At 41.6% G+C, this 21,157-nt stretch overlaps 1 protein-coding gene and 1 long non-coding RNA gene across 2 annotated transcripts in view; both read right to left on the bottom strand.

Moving 5' to 3' along the window:
• The window catches only part of LOC145877390 (uncharacterized), a 56,914-nt gene extending 45,536 nt beyond the window's left edge, over positions 1–11,378 (bottom strand). The window contains exons 1-2 of the mRNA XM_082972719.1: positions 11,370–11,378; positions 3,791–4,746 (exon numbers count right to left, since the gene is read on the bottom strand). Of these exons, the coding sequence (XP_082828845.1) occupies positions 3,791–4,746; positions 11,370–11,378 (965 nt within the window). The remainder of the gene's footprint in view (positions 1–3,790; positions 4,747–11,369) is intronic.
• Positions 11,379–14,959: 3,581 nt separating this feature from the next.
• On the bottom strand, positions 14,960–15,797 carry LOC145877389 (uncharacterized). The gene is made up of 3 exons (XR_014391680.1): positions 15,399–15,797; positions 15,204–15,239; positions 14,960–15,095 (listed from the first exon to the last, which is right to left on the bottom strand). It is a non-coding gene; the product is annotated as an uncharacterized LOC145877389 (long non-coding RNA).
• Positions 15,798–21,157: the final 5,360 nt, after the last annotated feature.

Raw genomic sequence — 21,157 nt, 5'->3', positions numbered from 1 at the left:
TAAACTAAATCTTTATTCACTTATAAGGGAGCAGGTCAATACAACACACATATAAAGTCAATCAATTGGGTGCCCTATGATAATGATGGCTGGTCGAACAATCACCCCCAGATGATTCGTTGAGAGATGAATCACCACCAGATGATTCGTTGAGAGATGAATCACCCCCAGATGATTCATTGAGAGATGAATCACCCCCAGATGATTCGTTGAGAGATGAATCACCCCCAGATGATTCATTGAGAGATGAATCACTCCCAGATGATTCGTTGAGAGATGAATCACCCCCAGATGATTCGTTGAGAGATGAATCACCCCCAGATTCGTTGAGAGCCCCGAGACAAAAGTACAAAGGTCTTTTACAGCCAAGATACACCCCTTTCAACCTACATGACGAACAACAGATGTATAGAACGGGTCACAAGGTTAAGATTTGTATGAAAGATACTTATAATTCTCAGCAGACAGTATCTGCTATAAAAACAGTACTCTTTGTGTAGAGACCAGGGTCTGGCCCTGAGGTCATCTCTCCCTGGTACCATATAGAACAGAAACATTAACTCATGTTCTGGAATGCAGTCTCTTTAGGTTTTATCACCCAAAAGACATTGTAAATCTCCTGTCAGTGTTTTCTCCCAGAGGCCCATCCTCAGTAAAACACAGACACAATAGTTATAAGAACCCTCTATTCTGTTGCATAAAACAACCATTTGATGCAATAAAAGTATAATAACATAATCTTGCAATTTTGCTCTCAGTGTCCACTGAAAGTTGACTAGTAACAACAACTGGGACCCAAAAGACACCCACCATGAGGCCCACTAAATCTGCCCAAGAAGAGGAAAACAAAAGAAAAACCCACACCAAACTTAAAGACAGGAAGTGGAGCAACTAAAGGTGTTGACTCTCCACATCTATCAAGACAACTGGAGCACTGGGCCAGACACTCTTAAATAGAACCTGGACCAGCACAGGTGAAACACCTTCCCACTAACGAGATGGACAAGCCAGCACAGGTGTAACACATACTGACTAACGAGGTGACACCAATCAGTGCGTCCTACGTGCTAACGAGCTAGCTTGTTATGGATAGGGAGCAGTATTTTCACGGCCGGATAAAAAACGTACCCGATTTAATCTGATTATTACTCCTGCCCAGAAACTAGAATATGCATATAATTATTAGCTTTGGATAGAAAACACTCCAAAGTTTCTAAAACTGTTTGAATGGTGTCTGTGAGTATAACAGAACTCATTTGGCAGGCCAAAACCTGAGAAGATTCCAAACAGGAAGCGCCCTCTCTGACTATTTCTTGGCCTTCTTGATCATCTCTATCCAAAACAGGGGATCTCTGGCATAACGTGACATTTTCTAACGCTCCCATAGGCTCTCAGAAGGCGCCAGAACTTTGAATGATGACTTTGCAGGCCATGGCTGAAAAACAGTAGCACATTTGGATAGTGGTCGATCTGAGAACAATGAGACTGGGGGCGCGTGCACGAGCCGACACCATGTTTTTATTTTTTCCGTCTTTGAACGAAAACAGGGTTTTCCAGTCGGAATATTATCGCTTTTTTACGAGAAAAATCGCATAAAAATTGATTTTAAACAGCGTTTGACATGCTTTTAAGTACGGTAATGGAATATTTTGACATTTTTTGTCACGAAACGCGCCGGGCGCGTCACCCTTCTTTACCCTTCGGATAGTGTCTTGAACGCACAAACAAAACGCCGCTATTTGGATATAACTATGGATTATTTGGAACCAAACCAACATTTGTTATTGAAGTAGAAGTCCCGGGAGTGCATTCTGACGAAGAACAGCAAAGGTAATCAAATTTTTCTTATAGTAAATCTGAGTTTGGTGAGTACCAAACTTGGTGGGTGTCAAAATAGCTAGCCATGATGGCCGGGATATCTACTCAGAATATTGCAAAATGTGCTTTCACCGAAAAGCTATTTTAAAATCGGACACCGCGATTGCATAAAGGAGTTCTGTATCTATAATTCTTAAAATAATTGTTATGTTTTTTGTGAACGTTTATCGTGAGTAATTTAGTAAATTCACCGGAAGTGTTCGGTGGGAATGCTAGTTCTGAACGTCACATGCTAATGTAAAAAGCTGGTTTTTGATATAAATATGAACTTGATTGAACAAAACATGCATGTATTGTATAACATAATGTCCTAGGAGTGTCATCTGATGAAGATCATCAAAGGTTAGTGCTGCATTTAGCTGTGGTTTTGGTTTTTGTGACATTATATGCTAGCTTGAAAAATGGGTGTCTGATTATTTCTGGCTGGGTACTCTGCTGACATAATCTAATGTTTTGCTTTCGTTGTAAAGCCTTTTTGAAATCTGACAGTGTAGTTAGATAAAGGAGAGTCTTGTCTTTAAAATGCTGTAAAATAGTCATATGTTTGAAAAATTGAAGTTTTCGGATTTTCGAGGACTTTGTATTTCGCGCCACGCCCATCATTGGATATTGGAGCAGGTGTTCCGCTAGCGGAACGTCTAGATGTAAGAGGCTAGACGTGCTAACGAGCTAGACGTGCAAAAATCCAAACCTCAAAATATAAATGGAAAAACCAAAGACTGTAACACCTTAAGAGAATGCTTACCACCAACAGAAAACAACTTCCATTTCACATTATAATCAACTACAATGCTTCACCTTCACCAATATAAACATGGTGTCTACTGGCTGTCAACAATTAAAAACAAGAAAAAAACGTTTTTTTTCCCCACTAGCTTCTAGAACTCTCGTCTCCTTGGAACGAGCCCGAACAAAACTCATCTCCAATACGGAAAAACGTGCAGTCAAAAAAAGATCCATGGCAACTCACTGGCTAAACGCTAAACACAAAACTTTTTGACTGCCCACCCTTGAGACAGTTACAAACCAAATTGTCCTCATCATGGACACAACAACCAAAAACACTGTTGTTTTGACAAGTAGCAATAAATCAATGATATCGATTAGGGGGAAATCAGGTTGTACGTGCTGTTGAAACTAGCATAACTAAAAAAACACATGGAAATGGGAGATATATTTTACCTCACTGGTTAGAGGACAACCTGCAGAAGACAGTCAGCTACATCTTGGAGTGATGTATTTAAATGTAGGGGTCGCTTAACAAAGGAACGCAAAACTTATTTGTCATAACTCATCGATATCATGTTGAAATCAATTGTGCCGAGAGGAGGGAGATGAGGTTGCACGTCCTGTTAAAACTAACAGCTCAAAAACCACATGGAATCTGGGAATAATGTGTACATCACTGGTTAGAGGACAATTTGTAGAAAACAGCTAGCTACATTTTGAAGTGTTGCATTGTGATTGAAGTGGGTCACCAACATGGTAAGTGTTACACAACTCTATTTGTGTTAGTCACTTTTTATTAAATCACATAAATAGTAACTCTTCCATTTCAGAGCCTGGATTTTCCCCCTGAGGCTAATATCCATATCATGTTGAAATCAATAGAACAGGGGACAAACGTTTAGGGTTCTACAATGTGACATCATTAAAAATCTCCGACTACAATGTTAAAACATTCTACATTGTGAGATTTAATTTCATTTATATCATGAAACAACTCCTTCATGTATGTATTCTCTGATATTTGATCAGAGATCTTTTATCAGATTATCTCTGGGCACAGCTATGAGGTTTCTCTTCTGTGTGTGTTCTCTGGTGTACAGTCCTCTGCCCAGATCGACCAAACCTCTTCCCATATTGAGCACAGATATAAGGTTTCTCTCCTGTTTGTGTTCTCTGGTGGTATGTTAGGCGGCTTTGCTGAGTAAAACTCTTCCCACATTGATCACAGCTATAAGATTTCTCTCCTGTGTGTGTTCCCCTGTGGTATATCAGGCTGCTTGACCGAGTAAAACTTTTCCCACATTTATTACAGCTATAAGGTTTCTCTCCTGTGTGTGTTCTTTGGTGTGATATCAGGTTGCATAGCTGAGTAAAACTTTTCCCACATTGATTACAGCTATAAGGTTTCTCTCCTGTGTGTGTTCTCTGGTGCACTGTCAGATATCTAGATTGACAAAAACTCTTCCCACAGTGACCACAGCTATAAGATTTCTCTCCTGTGTGTATTCTCTGGTGCACTGTCAGATCTCCAGATTGACAAAAACCTTTTCCACATTGACCACAGCTGTAAGGTTTCTCTCCTGTGTGTATTCTCTGGTGTAAAGTCAGAGAGACAGATGTAGTAAAACTCTTCCCACGTTGATCACAGCTATAAGGTTTCTCTCCTGTGTGTGTTCTCTGGTGTAAAGTCAGAGCGCTAGATTGACTAAAACTCTTCCCACAGTGACCACAGCCAGAAGGTTTCTCTCCTGTGTGTATTCTCTGGTGTAAAGTCATAGAGCCAGATGTAGTAAAACTCTTCCCACATTGATCACAGCTATAAGGTTTCTCTCCTGTGTGTGTTCTCTGGTGCACTGTCAGATAGCGAGACTGACTAAAACTCTTCCCACATTGATCACAGCTATAAGATTTCTCTCCTGTGTGTATTCTCTGGTGTGATATCAGGCTGGTTGACTGAGTAAACCTCTTCCCACATTGACTACAGCTATAAGGTTTCTCTCCTGTGTGGATTCTCTGATGAATTTTAATGCCTGATGAGGTGAATCTCTTCCCACAGTCAGAGCAGCAGTGAGTTCTCTTCCCTGTGGGTCTCTGCTGGTGTTTCTTGAGGTGTTCTGATCTGGAGAGACTCTTCTCTGCCTCTTCAGCATCACGAGGTTGTTGAGGCTCCCCAGAGGATCCACGATAGTCCCGTCTCTCTCCTGTGTGAACAACAAAGTCAGACAGATGGTTAAAGGCCCACAACAGCGGTAATCCACTGTAAAAGGTGATGCCAACAGCGGAGCCATGATGTTGGACAACAATTGACGTCTGTAATGAATGTAAAAATTATTTGACAATTGTCTTAAAATGAGCAAGAATAGTCATATTTTGTCTTGTTTTCACATGAGTAGTAACATAGATGATTGTAGGCTAGAAATACGTTATTCATGTTGTTGAAACTCTAAACAGTGTGCCAGACGACTTTTGGTCTCCAATATAGGCCCCTTTCTGTGTTTGCTAAAATTGCGGCACGAGTGCGATGCACATGCAATTTGGTTATAGAAACTCCTCCAGCTAATGAGGAAACCACTTGTTATGGATGTACTATATCTGCCTGGAGCAAAAATGGTGAGCAAAGATTTTAGTTTTTCACAATGTATTCTGAATGGGGGAAACTCAGGGGAGTAACCTCCATTTCCAGGTTGCTTATGAGTTCATTTCACACTACCTTGGATTAAAATTGTAAGGCTTGTTTGAATGTCCTGTTTAATATAATGTTTGCTACAGTATTATGAATTATGTGTAATTATAGAAGAACCACGTTAATAAAAGTATCCATTTGGGTGTTGTCAATAAAAGTTAAGATTTTATTTTTTATTTCTCCTTTGTTTAACCAGGAAGGCCAGTAGAGAACAAGTTCTCATTTATAACTGTGACCTGGTGAAAATAAGGCAAAGCAGTGCGACACAAACAACAGAGTTACACGTTGGATAAACAAACGTACAGTCAATAACACAATAGAAAAATCTACATACAATGTGTGCAAATGGAGTACGGAGGCAAGGCAATAAATAGACCATAGTAGTGAAGTAATTACAATTTAACAAATTAACACTGGAGAGATAGATGTGCAGATGATGATGTGCAAGTAGAAATACTGGTGTGCAAAAGAGCAAAAAAAGTAAATAAAAACATGGGGATGAGGTAGGCAGTTGGATGGGCTATTTACAGATGGGCTGTGTACAGCTGCAGCGATCGGTAAGCTGATCAGATAGCTGATGCTTAAAGTTAGTGAGGGAGATATATGTCTCCAACTTCAGCGATTTTTGCAATTCGTTCCAGTCATTGGCAGCAGAGAACTGGAAGGAAATGCGGCCAAAGTAGGTGTTGGCTTTGGGGATGACCAGTGAGATATACCTCCTGGAGCGCGTGCTATGGGTGGGTGTTGCTATGGTGACCAGTGAGCTGAGTGAAGTCGGCCTAGAAAAGACTTATAGATGACCTGGAGCCAGTGGGTTTGGCGACAAATATGTATACCAGGTCGATTAGAAAGGCCTGCTCGCAGAAGTGTTCTAGGGAGCATGTGACAGTGATGAGGGGTGGCCGTTTGACCGCAAACCCATAACGGATGCAGGCGATGAGGCAGTAATCGCTGAGATCCTGATTGAAAACAGCAGAGGTGTATTTGGAGGGCAAGTTGGTCAGGATAATATCTATGAGGGTACCCATGTTTACAGATTTAGGGGTTGTACCTGGTGGGTTCCTTGATAATTTGTGTGAGATTGAGGGCATCTAGCTTGAATTGTAGGACAGCCGGGGTGTTAACCTCACTAGGGTAGGGGGCACTATTTTCCCCTCTGGATGAAAAGCGTGCCAAAGTAAACTTGGTAGATTTGGATAGAAAACACTCTAAAGTTTCCAAAACTGTTAAAATAATGTCTGTGAGTATAACAGAACTGATATGACAGGCGAAAACCTGAGAAAAATACAACCAGGAAGTGGGATTTGTTGTTGTTGTAGTTTTCCATTGACTGCCTATACAGATTCCATTGACTTAGGTCTCAAATTGCACTTCCTATGGCTTCCACTAGATGTCAACAGTCTTTAGAAATAGTTTCAGGCTTGCATCCTGAAAAATGAGAGTGTAAGACCACTCTGAATGAGTGGACCATTCAGTATCTCAGAGATTTTTCATGCGCGAGACCGAGAGCGCACCTTTCTTGTTTACCTTTTATATTGACGACGTTATTGTCCGGTTGAAATGTTATATATTATTTAGGCTAAAAACAACCTGAGGATTGATTATAAACATCGTTTGACATGTTTCTACGAACTTTACTGATACTTTTCGGATTTTTCGTCTGGCTGTTGTGATTGCCTTTGAGCCTGTGGATTACTGAACAAAACGCATGAACAAAACGGAGGTTTTTGGATATAAAGAGAGACTTTATCGAACAAAACAAACATTTATTGAGTAAATGGGAGTCTTGTGAGTTGCAACGATATGAAGATCATCAAAAGTAAGTGATTCATTTTATCGCTATTTCTGACTTGTGTAACTCCTCTACTTGGCTGGTAACTGTTTGTAATGATTTGTCTGCTGGGCGCTGTTCTCAGATAATCGCATGGTATGCTTTCACGGTAAAGCCTTTTTGAAATCTGACACCGTGGTTTGATTAACAAGAAGTTAATCTTTAAACCGATGTATAACACTTGAATGTTTTATGAATTCTTATAATGAGTATTTCTGTTTTTGAATTTGGTGCTCTGCAATTTCACTGGATGTTGGCCATGTGGGACGGTAGCGTCCCACACCCCCTAGAGAGGTTAAGCATATCCCAGTTTAGGTCACCTAACAGAACAAACTCTGAAGATAGATGGGAGCCAATCAATTCACATATGGTGTCCAGGGCAGCTGGGAGCTGAGGGGGGTCTGTAACAGGCGGCAACAGTGAGAGACTTATTTCTGGAGAGATTCATTTTTTTAATTAAAAGCTTGAACTGTTTGGGCTTAGACCTGGAAAGTATGATAGAACATTGCAGGCCATCTCTGCAGTAGATTGCAACTCCTCTCATTTTGATGGAAAATGTTGTAGTTGGGGATGGAAATTTCAGAATTTTTGGTGACCTTCCAAAGCCAGGATTCAGACACGGCAAGGACATCAAGGTTGGCGGAGTGTGCTAAAGCAGTGAGTAAAACAAACTTAGGGAGGAGGCTTCTGATGTTAACATGCATGAAACCAAGGCTTTTACGGTTACAGAAGTCAACAAATGAGAGCGCCTGGGGACACACAGGGCCTGGGATAACGTCTACATCACCAGAGGAGTAGGATGAGGGTACGGCAAAAGGCTTTCAGAACTGGTCGGCTCCCTCTAGTCAGGTTATAGTGATGACTGGCTCCCTCCCTCTAGTCAGGTTATAGTGATGACTGGCTCCCTCCCTCTAGTCAGATTATAGTGATGACTGGCTCCCTCTAGTCAGGTTATAGTGATGACTGGCTCCCTCCCTCTAGTCAGGTTATAGTGATGACTGGCTCCCTCCCTCTAGTCAGGTTATAGTGATGACTGGCTCCCTCCCTCTAGTCAGGTTATAGTGATGACTGGCTCCCTCCCTCTAGTCAGGTTATAGTGATGACTGGCTCCCTCCCTCTAGTCAGGTTATAGTGATGACTGGCTCGCTCCCTCTAGTCAGGTTATAGTGATGACTGGCTCCCTCTAGTCAGGTTATAGTGACGACTGGCTCCCTCCCTCTAGTCAGGTTATAGTGACGACTGGCTCCCTCCCTCTAGTCAGGTTATAGTGATGACTGGCTCCCTCCCTCTAGTCAGGTTATAGTGATGACTGGCTCCCTCCCTCTAGTCAGGTTATAGTGATGACTGGCTCCCTCCCTCTAGTCAGGTTATAGTGATGACTGGCTCCCTCCCTCTAGTCAGGTTATAGTGATGACTGGCTCCCTCCAGTCAGGTTATAGTGATGACTGGCTCCCTCCCTCTAGTCAGGTTATAGTGATGACTGGCTCCCTCCCTCTAGTCAGGTTATAGTGATGACTGGCTCCCTCCCTCTAGTCAGGTTATAGTGATGACTGGCTCCCTCCCTCTAGTCAGGTTATAGTGATGACTGGCTCCCTCCCTCTAGTCAGGTTATAGTGATGACTGGCTCCCTCCCTCTAGTCAGGTTATAGTGATGACTGGCTCCCTCCCTCTAGTCAGGTTATAGTGATGACTGGCTCCCTCCCTCTAGTCAGGTTATAGTGATGACTGGCTCCCTCCCTCTAGTCAGGTTATAGTGATGACTGGCTCCCTCCCTCTAGTCAGGTTATAGTGATGACTGGCTCCCTCCCTCTAGTCAGGTTATAGTGATGACTGGCTCCCTCCCTCTAGTCAGGTTATAGTGATGACTGGCTCCCTCCCTCTAGTCAGGTTATAGTGATGACTGGCTCCCTCTAGTCAGGTTATAGTGATGACTGGCTCCCTCCCTCTAGTCAGGTTATAGTGATGACTGGCTCCCTCTAGTCAGGTTATAGTGATGACTGGCTCCCTCTAGTCAGGTTATAGTGATGACTGGCTCCCTCCCTCTAGTCAGGTTATAGTGATGACTGGCTCCCTCCCTCTAGTCAGGTTATAGTGATGACTGGCTCCCTCCCTCTAGTCAGGTTATAGTGATGACTGGCTCCCTCCCTCTAGTCAGGTTATAGTGATGACTGGCTCCCTCCCTCTAGTCAGGTTATAGTGATGACTGGCTCCCTCCCTCTAGTCAGGTTATAGTGATGACTGGCTCCCTCCCTCTAGTCAGGTTATAGTGATGACTGGCTCCCTCCCTCTAGTCAGGTTATAGTGATGACTGGCTCCCTCCCTCTAGTCAGGTTATAGTGATGACTGGCTCCCTCCCTCTAGTCAGGTTATAGTGATGACTGGCTCCCTCCCTCTAGTCAGGTTATAGTGATGACTGGCTCCCTCTAGTCAGGTTATAGTGATGACTGGCTCCCTCCCTCTAGTCAGGTTATAGTGATGACTGGCTCCCTCCCTCTAGTCAGGTTATAGTGATGACTGGCTCCCTCTAGTCAGGTTATAGTGATGACTGGCTCCCTCCCTCTAGTCAGGTTATAGTGATGACTGGCTCCCTCCCTCTAGTCAGGTTATAGTGATGACTGGCTCCCTCCCTCTAGTCAGGTTATAGTGATGACTGGCTCCCTCCCTCTAGTCAGGTTATAGTGATGACTGGCTCCCTCCCTCTAGTCAGGTTATAGTGATGACTGGCTCCCTCCCTCTAGTCAGGTTATAGTGATGACTGGCTCCCTCCCTCTAGTCAGGTTATAGTGATGACTGGCTCCCTCCCTCTAGTCAGGTTATAGTGATGACTGGCTCCCTCCCTCTAGTCAGGTTATAGTGATGACTGGCTCCCTCCCTCTAGTCAGGTTATAGTGATGACTGGCTCCCTCCCTCTAGTCAGGTTATAGTGATGACTGGCTCCCTCCCTCTAGTCAGGTTATAGTGATGACTGGCTCCCTCCCTCTAGTCAGGTTATAGTGATGACTGGCTCCCTCCCTCTAGTCAGGTTATAGTGATGACTGGCTCCCTCCCTCTAGTCAGGTTATAGTGATGACTGGCTCCCTCTAGTCAGGTTATAGTGATGACTGGCTCCCTCCCTCTAGTCAGGTTATAGTGATGACTGGCTCCCTCCCTCTAGTCAGGTTATAGTGATGACTGGCTCCCTCCCTCTAGTCAGGTTATAGTGATGACTGGCTCCCTCCCTCTAGTCAGGTTATAGTGATGACTGGCTCCCTCCCTCTAGTCAGGTTATAGTGATGACTGGCTCCCTCCAGTCATTTGCGTTTAAATTATTTAATCAAACAGCGTGCTTAAAGCATCAGACAAGTTCAGTACATACAGTTGATTTTATAAAAACACATGGGGCGATTTGTAGAAAGAACAGATGACTCTTGGATGACCAAGATGTATTTTAGTTGGGGACAGCACTAGAACATGATTTTGGGGCTCCCGAGTGGCGCAGCGGACACTGCATCTCAGTGCTTGAGGCTTCACTACAGACACCCTGGTTCAAATCCAGGCTGTATCACTACCGGCCGTGATTTGGAGTCCCATAGGGCGGCGCACAATTGGCCCAGCGGTGTCCGGGGTAGGCAGTCATTGTAAATAAGAATTTGTTCTTAACTGACTTGCCTAGTTAAATAAAGGTTACATTTAAATACATTTAAAAAATAGAGTTTCATGACAATCCATTTTTTACAAATCCGGCAAGGCACCAATTTTGAGAAGGGTTTAAAACAAAGGTTTCAAACCAATTCATGAATGTAATTGAATCTAGGTATGTCTTGCCTTTAATGTGATGGCATGAAAAACAATTGGCTGAATATTATACAATGACTTAACAGCTCTAATAATTTGCCTCCACAGGAAATCTACACTGGCAGTTATAGAATATACTATATATCCTAGAAACCTGGTTAAACTATCATTATGACATCATGGATGAATTCTAGAATATACTATATATCCTAGAAACCTGGTTAAACTATCATTATGACATCATGGATGAATTCTAGAATATACTATATAGCCTAGAAACCTGGTTAAACTATCATTATGACATCATGGATGAATTCTAGAATATACTATATAGCCTAGAAACCTGGTTAAACTATCATTATGACATCCTGGATGAATAAATTTGAGTGGTTACACTCCTCCTTCCCCCATCCCTCAGCTGTTTACCAAACCAAGCCTCTGGGCAGCCATTTTGTTACTGTTGAAAAAACTCACACAACCCATCAATCTGCAGTTCATACAATAACAAAGCTGTCATTCCACCAGTTTTGGTAATAAGATGATTATGGGGTTGGAGAAATGTAACTACAGACAGACAGACCTATGGATGCAAGGACTGACCATCCATGATATCAACATGATAGTTTTAACCATGTTGAGGCTATACAGTGTTGATTTACATTGTTTCTAGACATTGGAGTAAAAAAAGCTTATTTGGGGATCTGATTGGGTAAACTGGTGAACTAAGCTCATGAGGCATGTGTTATATTCTTCAACAATCAATGGCTATAAATTAATAATTTAAAAGTCACAATATGGATGTAGCTATTGCATATTTCCGCTTTAACACCACACATCAGTTCAACAACTGCAGAGTTTGTGCCTCTGTTTTTAAGACAGTACTTACTAGTGTTAATCAGGGAACGGTTTCTCAAAACCATCTTATGGCTAAGTTCACCGTTAGAACCATTGGACGCCTTAAGATGCGTTTGGGAAACCGGGCCCAGATGTCCAGTTTCCTCCTTTATCGATGTAACAGTCATCTCCTCCTCATCTTTCACTCCATAAACTGCATCCTCCTCTTCTTTTACTGTAACATCCTCCTCCTCTTTCACTCTGAACGCGTCTTTTTCTTCTTTCACAGTAACGGCCTCACCCTCTACTTCTTGTTTTACTGTGATATTCTCTTCTTTAGCAGGAGAGTAGATCAGTGACCGCATGGTTGGGAATGTTAGCTAGCTAGGCTAATGCTAACTTAACCAGCCTGCTAGCTGAATAATAACAACAACACCGTAAATATGAAATTAAATCGGATAACTAACTAGACGACAGAAGAGGGTTTAAAACACAGTGGCTAATATACACTAACGCGTCTAAACAGCTTTATTGTTCGGCTATTTTGTCTAGCAAGCTACCGTGGTGTCCGACTAACTGTTGCTGCTGTTGAAAGAAGAGTTCCGTCCACTACATTATACGTCACACCAACAGCATCGCGTTAAATTCCCAGACCGCCATCTGCTGACTGGAGTGGGTAACGCAGTTGAGTAAAATGTATATTTTGTCAGACAAAAAGTTAAAGGGTAGGAATAAGGGACATCGCTGGTCATAAAATATTCATTACTTTCTTCAGCAATACTAGGAGAGAGGGGTACCCCTACACAGAACTGAACTGGATCAAAGATGGCGGACAGAAATACTAGGAGAGAGGGATACCCCTACACAGAACTGAACTGGATCAAAGATGGAGGACAGAAATACTAGGAGAGAGGCGTAACCCTACACAGAACTGAACTGGATCAAAGATGGCGGACAGAAATACTAGGAGAGAGGGATACCCCTACACAGAACTGAACTGGATCAAAGATGGAGGACAGAAATACTAGGAGAGAGGGGTACCCCTACACAGAACTGAACTGGATCAAAGATGGAGGACAGAAATACTAGGAGAGAGGGATACCCCTACACAGAACTGAACTGGATCAAAGATGGAGGACAGAAATACTAGGAGAGAGGCGTAACCCTACACAGAACTGAACTGGATCAAAGATGGCGGACAGAAACACTAGGAGAGAGGGGTACCCCTACACAGAACTGAACTGGATCAAAGATGGCGGACAGAAACACTAGGAGAGAGGGGTACCCCTACACAGAACTGAACTGGATCAAAGATGGAGGACAGAAATACTAGGAGAGAGGGGTACCCCTACACAGAACTGAACTGGATCTAAGATGGAGGACAGAAACACTAGGAGAGAGGGGTACCCCTACACAGAACTGAACTGGATCAAAGATGGCGGACAGAAATACTAGGAGAGAGAGGTACCCCTACACAGAACTGAACTGGATCAAAGATGGTGGACAGAAATACTAGGAGAGAGGGGTACCCCTACACAGAACTGAACTGGATTAAAGATGGAGGACAGAAATACTAGGAGAGAGGGATACCCCTACACAGAACTGAACTGGATCAAAGATGGCGGACAGAAATACTAGGAGAGAGAGGTACCCCTACACAGAACTGAACTGGATCAAAGATGGCGGACAGAAATACTAGGATGGAAGCAAATGTAAGGGATTATAACGTCATAACGAATCATGCAGAAACATGTACAGTTGACAGAAATGTTAGTTAATGTAGAGACAAACGATTATGCTTTTTCTTATCATAAAGTTTATTTACGAAAATCGCGATTTAGCCAGCTAGCTGAATAGCTAACATTAGCCAGCTAACGGACTAGCTAACATTAAACAGCTAGCTGACTAGCTAACATTAACCAGCTAGCTGAGTAGCTAACATTAACCAGCTAGCTGACTAGCTAACATTAACCAGCTAGCTGACTAGCTAACATTAGCCAGCTAGCTGACTAGCTAACATTAACCAGCTAGCTGACTAGCTAACAATAACCAGCTAGCTGACTAGCTAACATTAACCAACTAGCTGACTAGCTAACATTAGCCAGCTAGCTGACTAGCATTATGGGTGTTGTGACATGAGTATGTAATTGTCATTCTGGTTGTTTTAGGGACTCCTGAAACAACCAGCAAACCAGGCTGTCGTTTTGTGAAACAGTGAATGTATAGAATCTAGCCAGCTGAAGAATTTACTGAAAATTGAATGTACAATTGTGTTAGCTTGCCTTGCTGATATTTGCCATGCAGATAGATGAAATAACGTAGCTAGCTATGTTCTTGCTTATTGTGCAGTGGATGATTAAAATACCTGTATGCCTATGGATGTGTAGCTAGCTATCTAGCCGATCTGTGTATGGACCCAAACGTTTGGTATACATATTAGTTCAGAACCTATGAACCTCAGCTATCATAGCCAGTTGTATCAACTTCAAAACAGCCTGAATGACATTAATGAAGCCTATGGATTGAGTAGAATATAATATCATGTTGTGCCAAGGATGCAAGTCGTATATACATGTAGTTATTACCATGCATGAGATCCCCACATTGTAGCCTGTACATTTAATATATTCACTGATCATGTACTCTACCTTGGCAAATAAAGGTGCAGTTTAGGTATGAATGTCTTTGAGATTATTTTTCAGTCATATCCAATACCAGGAGTATCAAATTCCAGTCTTTGAATGTGTCTGCATGTATGTATTACAATTATACACTTCAACAGTGTTTACCAATCTTGGTCCTGGGACATCAATGGTTACACATTGTAACTAATAGACTAGAAACAGGATTTAACTAGTTAATTCATATATACAGAAATATAATGTTAAAAAACAGAACACTACACTTCCTATGCATCATGTAAATACTCTAACACTGGTTCATCTCAACATCTAATGCCCTTCATCTGCATTGATCTGATAAACACAGGATAGGTGGAGTATTTCATCAAATTAGACTACATTTTCAACCAGTAGAGAATGTGAAACGCTTTATTGAAAAGCTCATTATCCAAGGGTTATAAATACAAGTTTAATCTGTACTTCAATGCACATCTGTTGTGCATTATAAAAACAGAGGAAGAAAGAGGAGGTGGTGAGAGAGGTGTAAAAGACAGAAAGGGAAAGAGGTAAGCACATAGGAGCAGGGAAGGCAGCACATGATTAATGAATCACAGTGCTACATAAATATTCTCTCAGTTCATCACAATTACATAATAGTGTCTCTCGTCGGCCCAAAGGTTCTTAAAAGCAGGTGAGGTGGTGATGATGGGACTGGGGGTTGGCATCCTCTCACATCAAAACATATCTGCAGACGAGAGACAGATGGAGAGAGAGAGCATGTTTAAACCTTGTGTTTTTATATTTTATTCTAACATTGTTAGTCATCAATCAGGAGGTGAAATAAAAAACTGACCTTGGATCATTAACTCTGGGACTACTGCATCTCCATCTGTATTTCAATGTAAAGCATCTCTTTAATAATACTTCCTGTATAATATAAACTGACCTGGGATCATTAACTCTGGGACTACTGCATCTCTATCTGTATTTCAATGTAAAGCATCTCTTTAATAATACTTCCTGTTGACCTGACCAAGTGACCTCTCACCTCTGTTCATGCTGTGCCCTCTATGTAGCCAGTTCAGATGCAGGAGGGGTTCACCGACACAGCTGATATAACCTAGATGATTTAGGGAGAAGAGGAGAGAGGGATGAAGTGAAGGAGAGAGACTGTTATTGAGAAAATAAGGTAGTTAAAGCGACAGTGTTCACAGGAATCTGTGTGTGGCCTCACCTGGTGTCCACACCACACTAAGTGGCTGCAGAGTACTTTATGCTGAAAAACATGAACGGACACACGAGGACAAACAATACAGCGTAGTTATAGAAATAATGAAGTGTCTTACTATTCTCCATGGTTGGCCCTCTTGCCTATTCTTTGAAGGTGGAAGGAGCCACAGTTATACACCTGAGCCTGTTTACTGCACAACACAATCCATCAGATTGATACATGAGTGTGTAGGTGTGGGTTATAGGGTGACTAATTGTTCTACATTTTTTCAATATGGGTGATTTAAAATAGTCTGTTTTGTTTTTGCACAGACATCACACCCTTACCTAAACAGCACCCTCACCTGAGAAGTAGAAATCAAAGGGAGAGAAACTGTGAATTGAATAACTGCAGTTGACATAGCTCAGTAAATGGAAGAATACTCTTATTGCAATGTGAATGGCTCTTAAAAGAGCCTTTGGTTGTGCATAGTGTAGTCTATGGTGTTGCCAGGGAACAGCACCCTCTTTGAAGAAGTAGGAGGTGAAGATCTCCTGCACACGGATTGCCTCTCTTGCTGCGTTGTTGGACCCCATCCTTGAAACATCCTGCAGAGCAGCAGACTCCTCCTCTGGCACACGGCGGCGAGCTGCAGATCCCCTCCTGGTCCTCGTGTCCATCCTCATGAAGTTACGCAGGACACAGGTAGCCTTCACACACCTGAATTCCTCCAGGAGGCAGTCCCAGATGACCCTGGTCACCCAACCTTGCAGTGCCCTACACGGTAACTGTAGGCAATCGTTCTGAAGGAATCTCCAGTTACAAGGTATCTGTAGGAATATGGAAGACAATGTAATTATTATTAATAATTATTATTATTAGTAATTATTAGACTGTTTCATCACCAGGTCATTGTGGATTACTAAAGTATAATATCCCTGATAACAAATCATGATAACATTGGATTGATAGATGCATGGGCACACATATGTACATGTGTAGCATGTGACAATAACAGGATCATATCAAGGATGGCATCACAAATGAATACATAAATACCACTTGAAGCTTGATGATGAGTTTGAATCATTTGAATCAGCTGTGCAGTGTGAAGGCAAAAACAAAAATGTGCCCCTCTGAGTCCCCAGGACTGAGAACCACTGCTCTTCATTGAGACCTCTTCATATGTAGACTGGCTTTCATAGAGCTCTTTATCTGAGGACAGAAATCCTCACAAGAAACAGACTTCATTATAGTCAAATTACACCACACTGAATATTATGTTACTATTATCTCCGTCCTCACTTCTAGGGACAGGAACTACACAAAAGTACCTGCCCTATCCAGAATAGCCTCCTCTCTCACTGACAGTTGGGGCTGCTATCCTTTCACCCTCCTCCATGGCTGTTCTACATTTGGAGTTTGTTTTTTTTACAGTGATAAATAGATAGCTGGTCTGATGTGAAGGAGGAGGTTGATCATCAGGAGTCAGATGTGAAGGAGGAGGTTGATCATCAGGAGTCAGATGTGAAGGAGGAGGTTGATCATCAGGAGTCTGATGTGAAGGAGGAGGTTGATCATCAGGAGTCTGATGTGAAGGAGGAGGTTGATCATCAGGAGTCTGATGTGAAGGAGGAGGTTGATCATCAGGAGTCTGATGTGAAGGAGGAGGTTGATCATCAGGAGTCTGATGTGAAGGAGGAGGTTGATCATCAGGAGTCAGATGTGAAGGAGGAGGTTGATCATCAGGAGTCAGATGTGAAGGAGGAGGTTGATCATCAGGAGTCAGATGTGAAGGAGGAGGTTGATCATCAGGAGTCAGATGTGAAGGAGGAGGTTGATCATCAGGAGTCAGATGTGAAGGAGGAGGTTGATCATCAGGAGTCAGATGTGAAGGAGGAGGTTGATCATAAGGAGTCAGATGTGAAGGAGGAGGTTGATCATCAGGAGTCAGATGTGAAGGAGGAGGTTGATCATCAGGAGTCAGATGTGAAGGAGGAGGTTGATCATCAGGAGTCAGATGTGAAGGAGGAGGTTGATCATCAGGAGTCAGATGTGAAGGAGGAGGTTGATCATCAGGAGTCAGATGTGAAGGAGGAGGTTGATCATAAGGAGTCAGATGTGAAGGAGGAGGTTGATCATCAGGAGTCAGATGTGAAGGAGGAGGTTGATCATCAGGAGTCAGATGTGAAGGAGGAGGTTGATCATCAGGAGTCAGATGTGAAGGAGGAGGTTGATCATCAGGAGTCAGATGTGAAGGAGGAGGTTGATCATCAGGAGTCAGATGTGAAGGAGGAGGTTGATCATCAGTGAACCTCTAGGATTGTGGCTGGGCTGGAGTTTACACTTCCAGCTTGGTCATATATTTTGATACATTGAATGTTGATATTGTGAACCTATGTTATATATTTGTACCTCATGTTTAATGAAGTGATGTCACTAAGTACTTCCCCAATATATACAGTGCAGTCGGAAAGTATTCAGACCCCTTCACCTTTTGTACATTTTGTTACGTTACAGCCTTATTCTAAAATGTATTAAATCATTTTTTTCCCTCATCAATCTACACACAATACCCCATAAGACATCACATTGCCCCATAATGACATCACGTTGCCCCATAATGACATCACAATACCCTATAATGACATCACAATACCCCATAATGACAAAGCAAAAACAGGTAAATAAATGAAACATTTTGATTTTCTTTCAAAAACAAGGACATTTCTAAGTGACCCCAAACTTTTTGTATAGACCTAGGCTGTTCATTATATACATCTACATGATGTATTGTTACACCATGTAGGAGCAGTATAGACCTAGTCTGTTCATTATATTCATCTACATGATGTATTGTTACACCATGTAGGAGCAGTATAGACCTAGGCTGTTCATTATATACATCTACATGATGTATTGTTACACCATGTAGGAGCAGTATAGACCTAGTCTGTTCATTATATACATCTACATGATGTATTGTTACACCATGTAGGAGCAGTATAGACCTAGTCTGTTCATTATATACATCTACATGATGTATTGTTACACCATGTAGGAGCAGTATAGACCTAGGCTGTTCATTATATACATCTACATGATGTATTGTTACACCATGTAGGAGCAGTATAGACCTAGTCTGTTCATTATATACATCTACATGATGTATTGTTACACCATGTAGGAGCAGTATAGACCTAGTCTGTTCATTATATACATCTACATGATGTATTGTTACACCATGTAGGAGCAGTATAGACCTAGTCTGTTCATTATATACATCTACATGATGTATTGTTACACCATGTAGGAGCAGTATAGACCTAGTCTGTTCATTATATACATCTATATGATGTATTGTTACACCATGTAGGAGCAGTATAGACCTAGTCTGTTCATTATATACATCTACATGATGTATTGTTACACCATGTACACCAACAAAAAAAGGGAGATTATATTATTTTATACTAATACAATTGCTCAGAGAAAGAGATTTAGTGTAACATGTAATTCTCAAAAGGTAGGGGTCTGAATTATTGCCTCCCATGTTTTCAATACTCCAGCACCCTCCCCTTGGGAGGATAACGACACTGAAATGTTTTATGAGATTAGAGAACACATTGGGTGGGATCTTAGACCATTCCTCCATACAGAATCTCTCCAGGTCTTTGATTTATTTAGTCTGTCTTATGGACTGCCCTGTTCAATTCAAACCATAAGTTTTCAATGGAGTTCAAGTCCGAAGACTGAGATGGCCATTGAAAATGTTGATTTGTGTGCCCAATTAACCATTTCTTTGTGGATGTTGATGTGTCTTGCTGGAAGATCCACTTATGGCCAAGTCTCAGCCTCCTAGCAGAGAGGTAACCAGGTTTTGGGCTAAAATATCCTGGTAGTGGGTAAAGTTTATTTATTTATTTTATACAGTAATTTTTGCTCATCTTTATCAAGGATATCAATAACTAGGTGCTTATTTTGATATCTAGTTATTTGACCGAATCAGAAATACAGATGTGGAGTAGATGTAGAGTTTGTTTTAAATTCTCAGAAAAAATCTGAACTAATCAAACAATACTTGTTGCTCTTTGTACGTGTTGATATAATATTCATATTTAATAGAGAGAAAAAAACGTTTCCCTAAACTGCTTTATAATATTATAATTCAATGAAGAATAAAAATAGTTTTCCCTCCTCAACTGCGTTTCCTCCCTCCAGACAGCAGATGGCGATATGTGTCTTTCAGGCGATGTTTCTAGTGTGACGTATAATCTAGTGGACGGAACGCTTCTTCAACAACTGCAGCCACCTCGGTAGCTCGCTAGGCGACAAAGTCTGAACATTCAAGCTGTTTGGACAATTTCGTGGTTTAATTGCCACTGTGATTTAAACATACTTATGTGGAAACAACTAGCTTCCGCATTTAATTTAATATTTACGTTGTAAGTCAACTAGCTGGCTGGTTAAGTTAGCACTAGCCTAGTCGCTCATGATAGCTAGCTAGCTAACATCCCCGACCATGAGTTCACTAAGCTACTCTCCTCCTGTTAAAGAAGCGGAGGTCTGCTGGACGGAGAAAGAAGCTCTGGTGAAAGAGGAGGAGGAGGAGGAAGAGGAGGCTGTTACAATACAAAAACAAGTAGAGGGTGAGGCTGTTACCGTGAAAGAAGAAGAAGAGAAAGACGTTTCAGTGAAAGAAGAGGAGGATATTACTGTGAAAGAAGATGAAGACGTTTTTGGATTGAAGGATGAAGAGGGGGAGATTACTGTCACATTAGAGGAGGACGAAGAAGAGAAGACTGGAGAACTGATTAACACCAGTAAATACAGTGAGTACTATCTAATAAAACAGGGACATTGATCTGATTAACACCAGTAAATACAGTGAGTACTATCTTATAAAACAGGGACATTGATCTGATTAACACCAGTAAATACAGTGAGTACTATCTAATAAAACAGGGACATTGATCTGATTAACACCAGTAAATACAGTGAGTACTATCTAATAAAACAGGGACATTGATCTGATTAACACCAGTAAATACAGTGAGTACTATCTAATAAAACAGGGACATTGATCTGATTAACACCAGTAAATACAGTGAGTACTATCTTATAAAACAGGGACATTGATCTGATTAACACCAGTAAATACAGTGAGTACTATCTAATAAAACAGGGACATTGATCTGATTAACACCAGTAAATACAGTGAGTACTATCTTATAAAACAGGGACATTGATCTGATTAACACCAGTAAATACAGTGAGTACTATCTTATAAAACAGGGACATTGATCTGATTAACACCAGTAAATACAGTGAGTACTATCTTATAAAACAGGGACATTGATCTGATTAACACCAGTAAATACAGTGAGTACTATCTAATAAAACAGGGACATTGATCTGATTAACACCAGTAAATACAGTGAGTACTATCTAATAAAACAGGGACATTGATCTGATTAACACCAGTAAATACAGTGAGTACTATCTAATAAAACAGGAACATTGAACTGATTAACACCAGTAAATACAGTGAGTACTATCTAATAAAACAGGGACATTGATCTGATTAACACCAGTAA

The sequence above is a fragment of the Salmo salar genome, unplaced genomic scaffold (genome assembly GCF_965601325.2).
Source record: "Salmo salar unplaced genomic scaffold, fSalSal1 ptg000997l, whole genome shotgun sequence".
Lineage (NCBI taxonomy): Eukaryota > Metazoa > Chordata > Actinopteri > Salmoniformes > Salmonidae > Salmo > Salmo salar.
The sequence above is the reverse complement of the archived record's forward strand: the minus strand, read 5'-3'. Positions and strand labels throughout refer to the sequence as shown.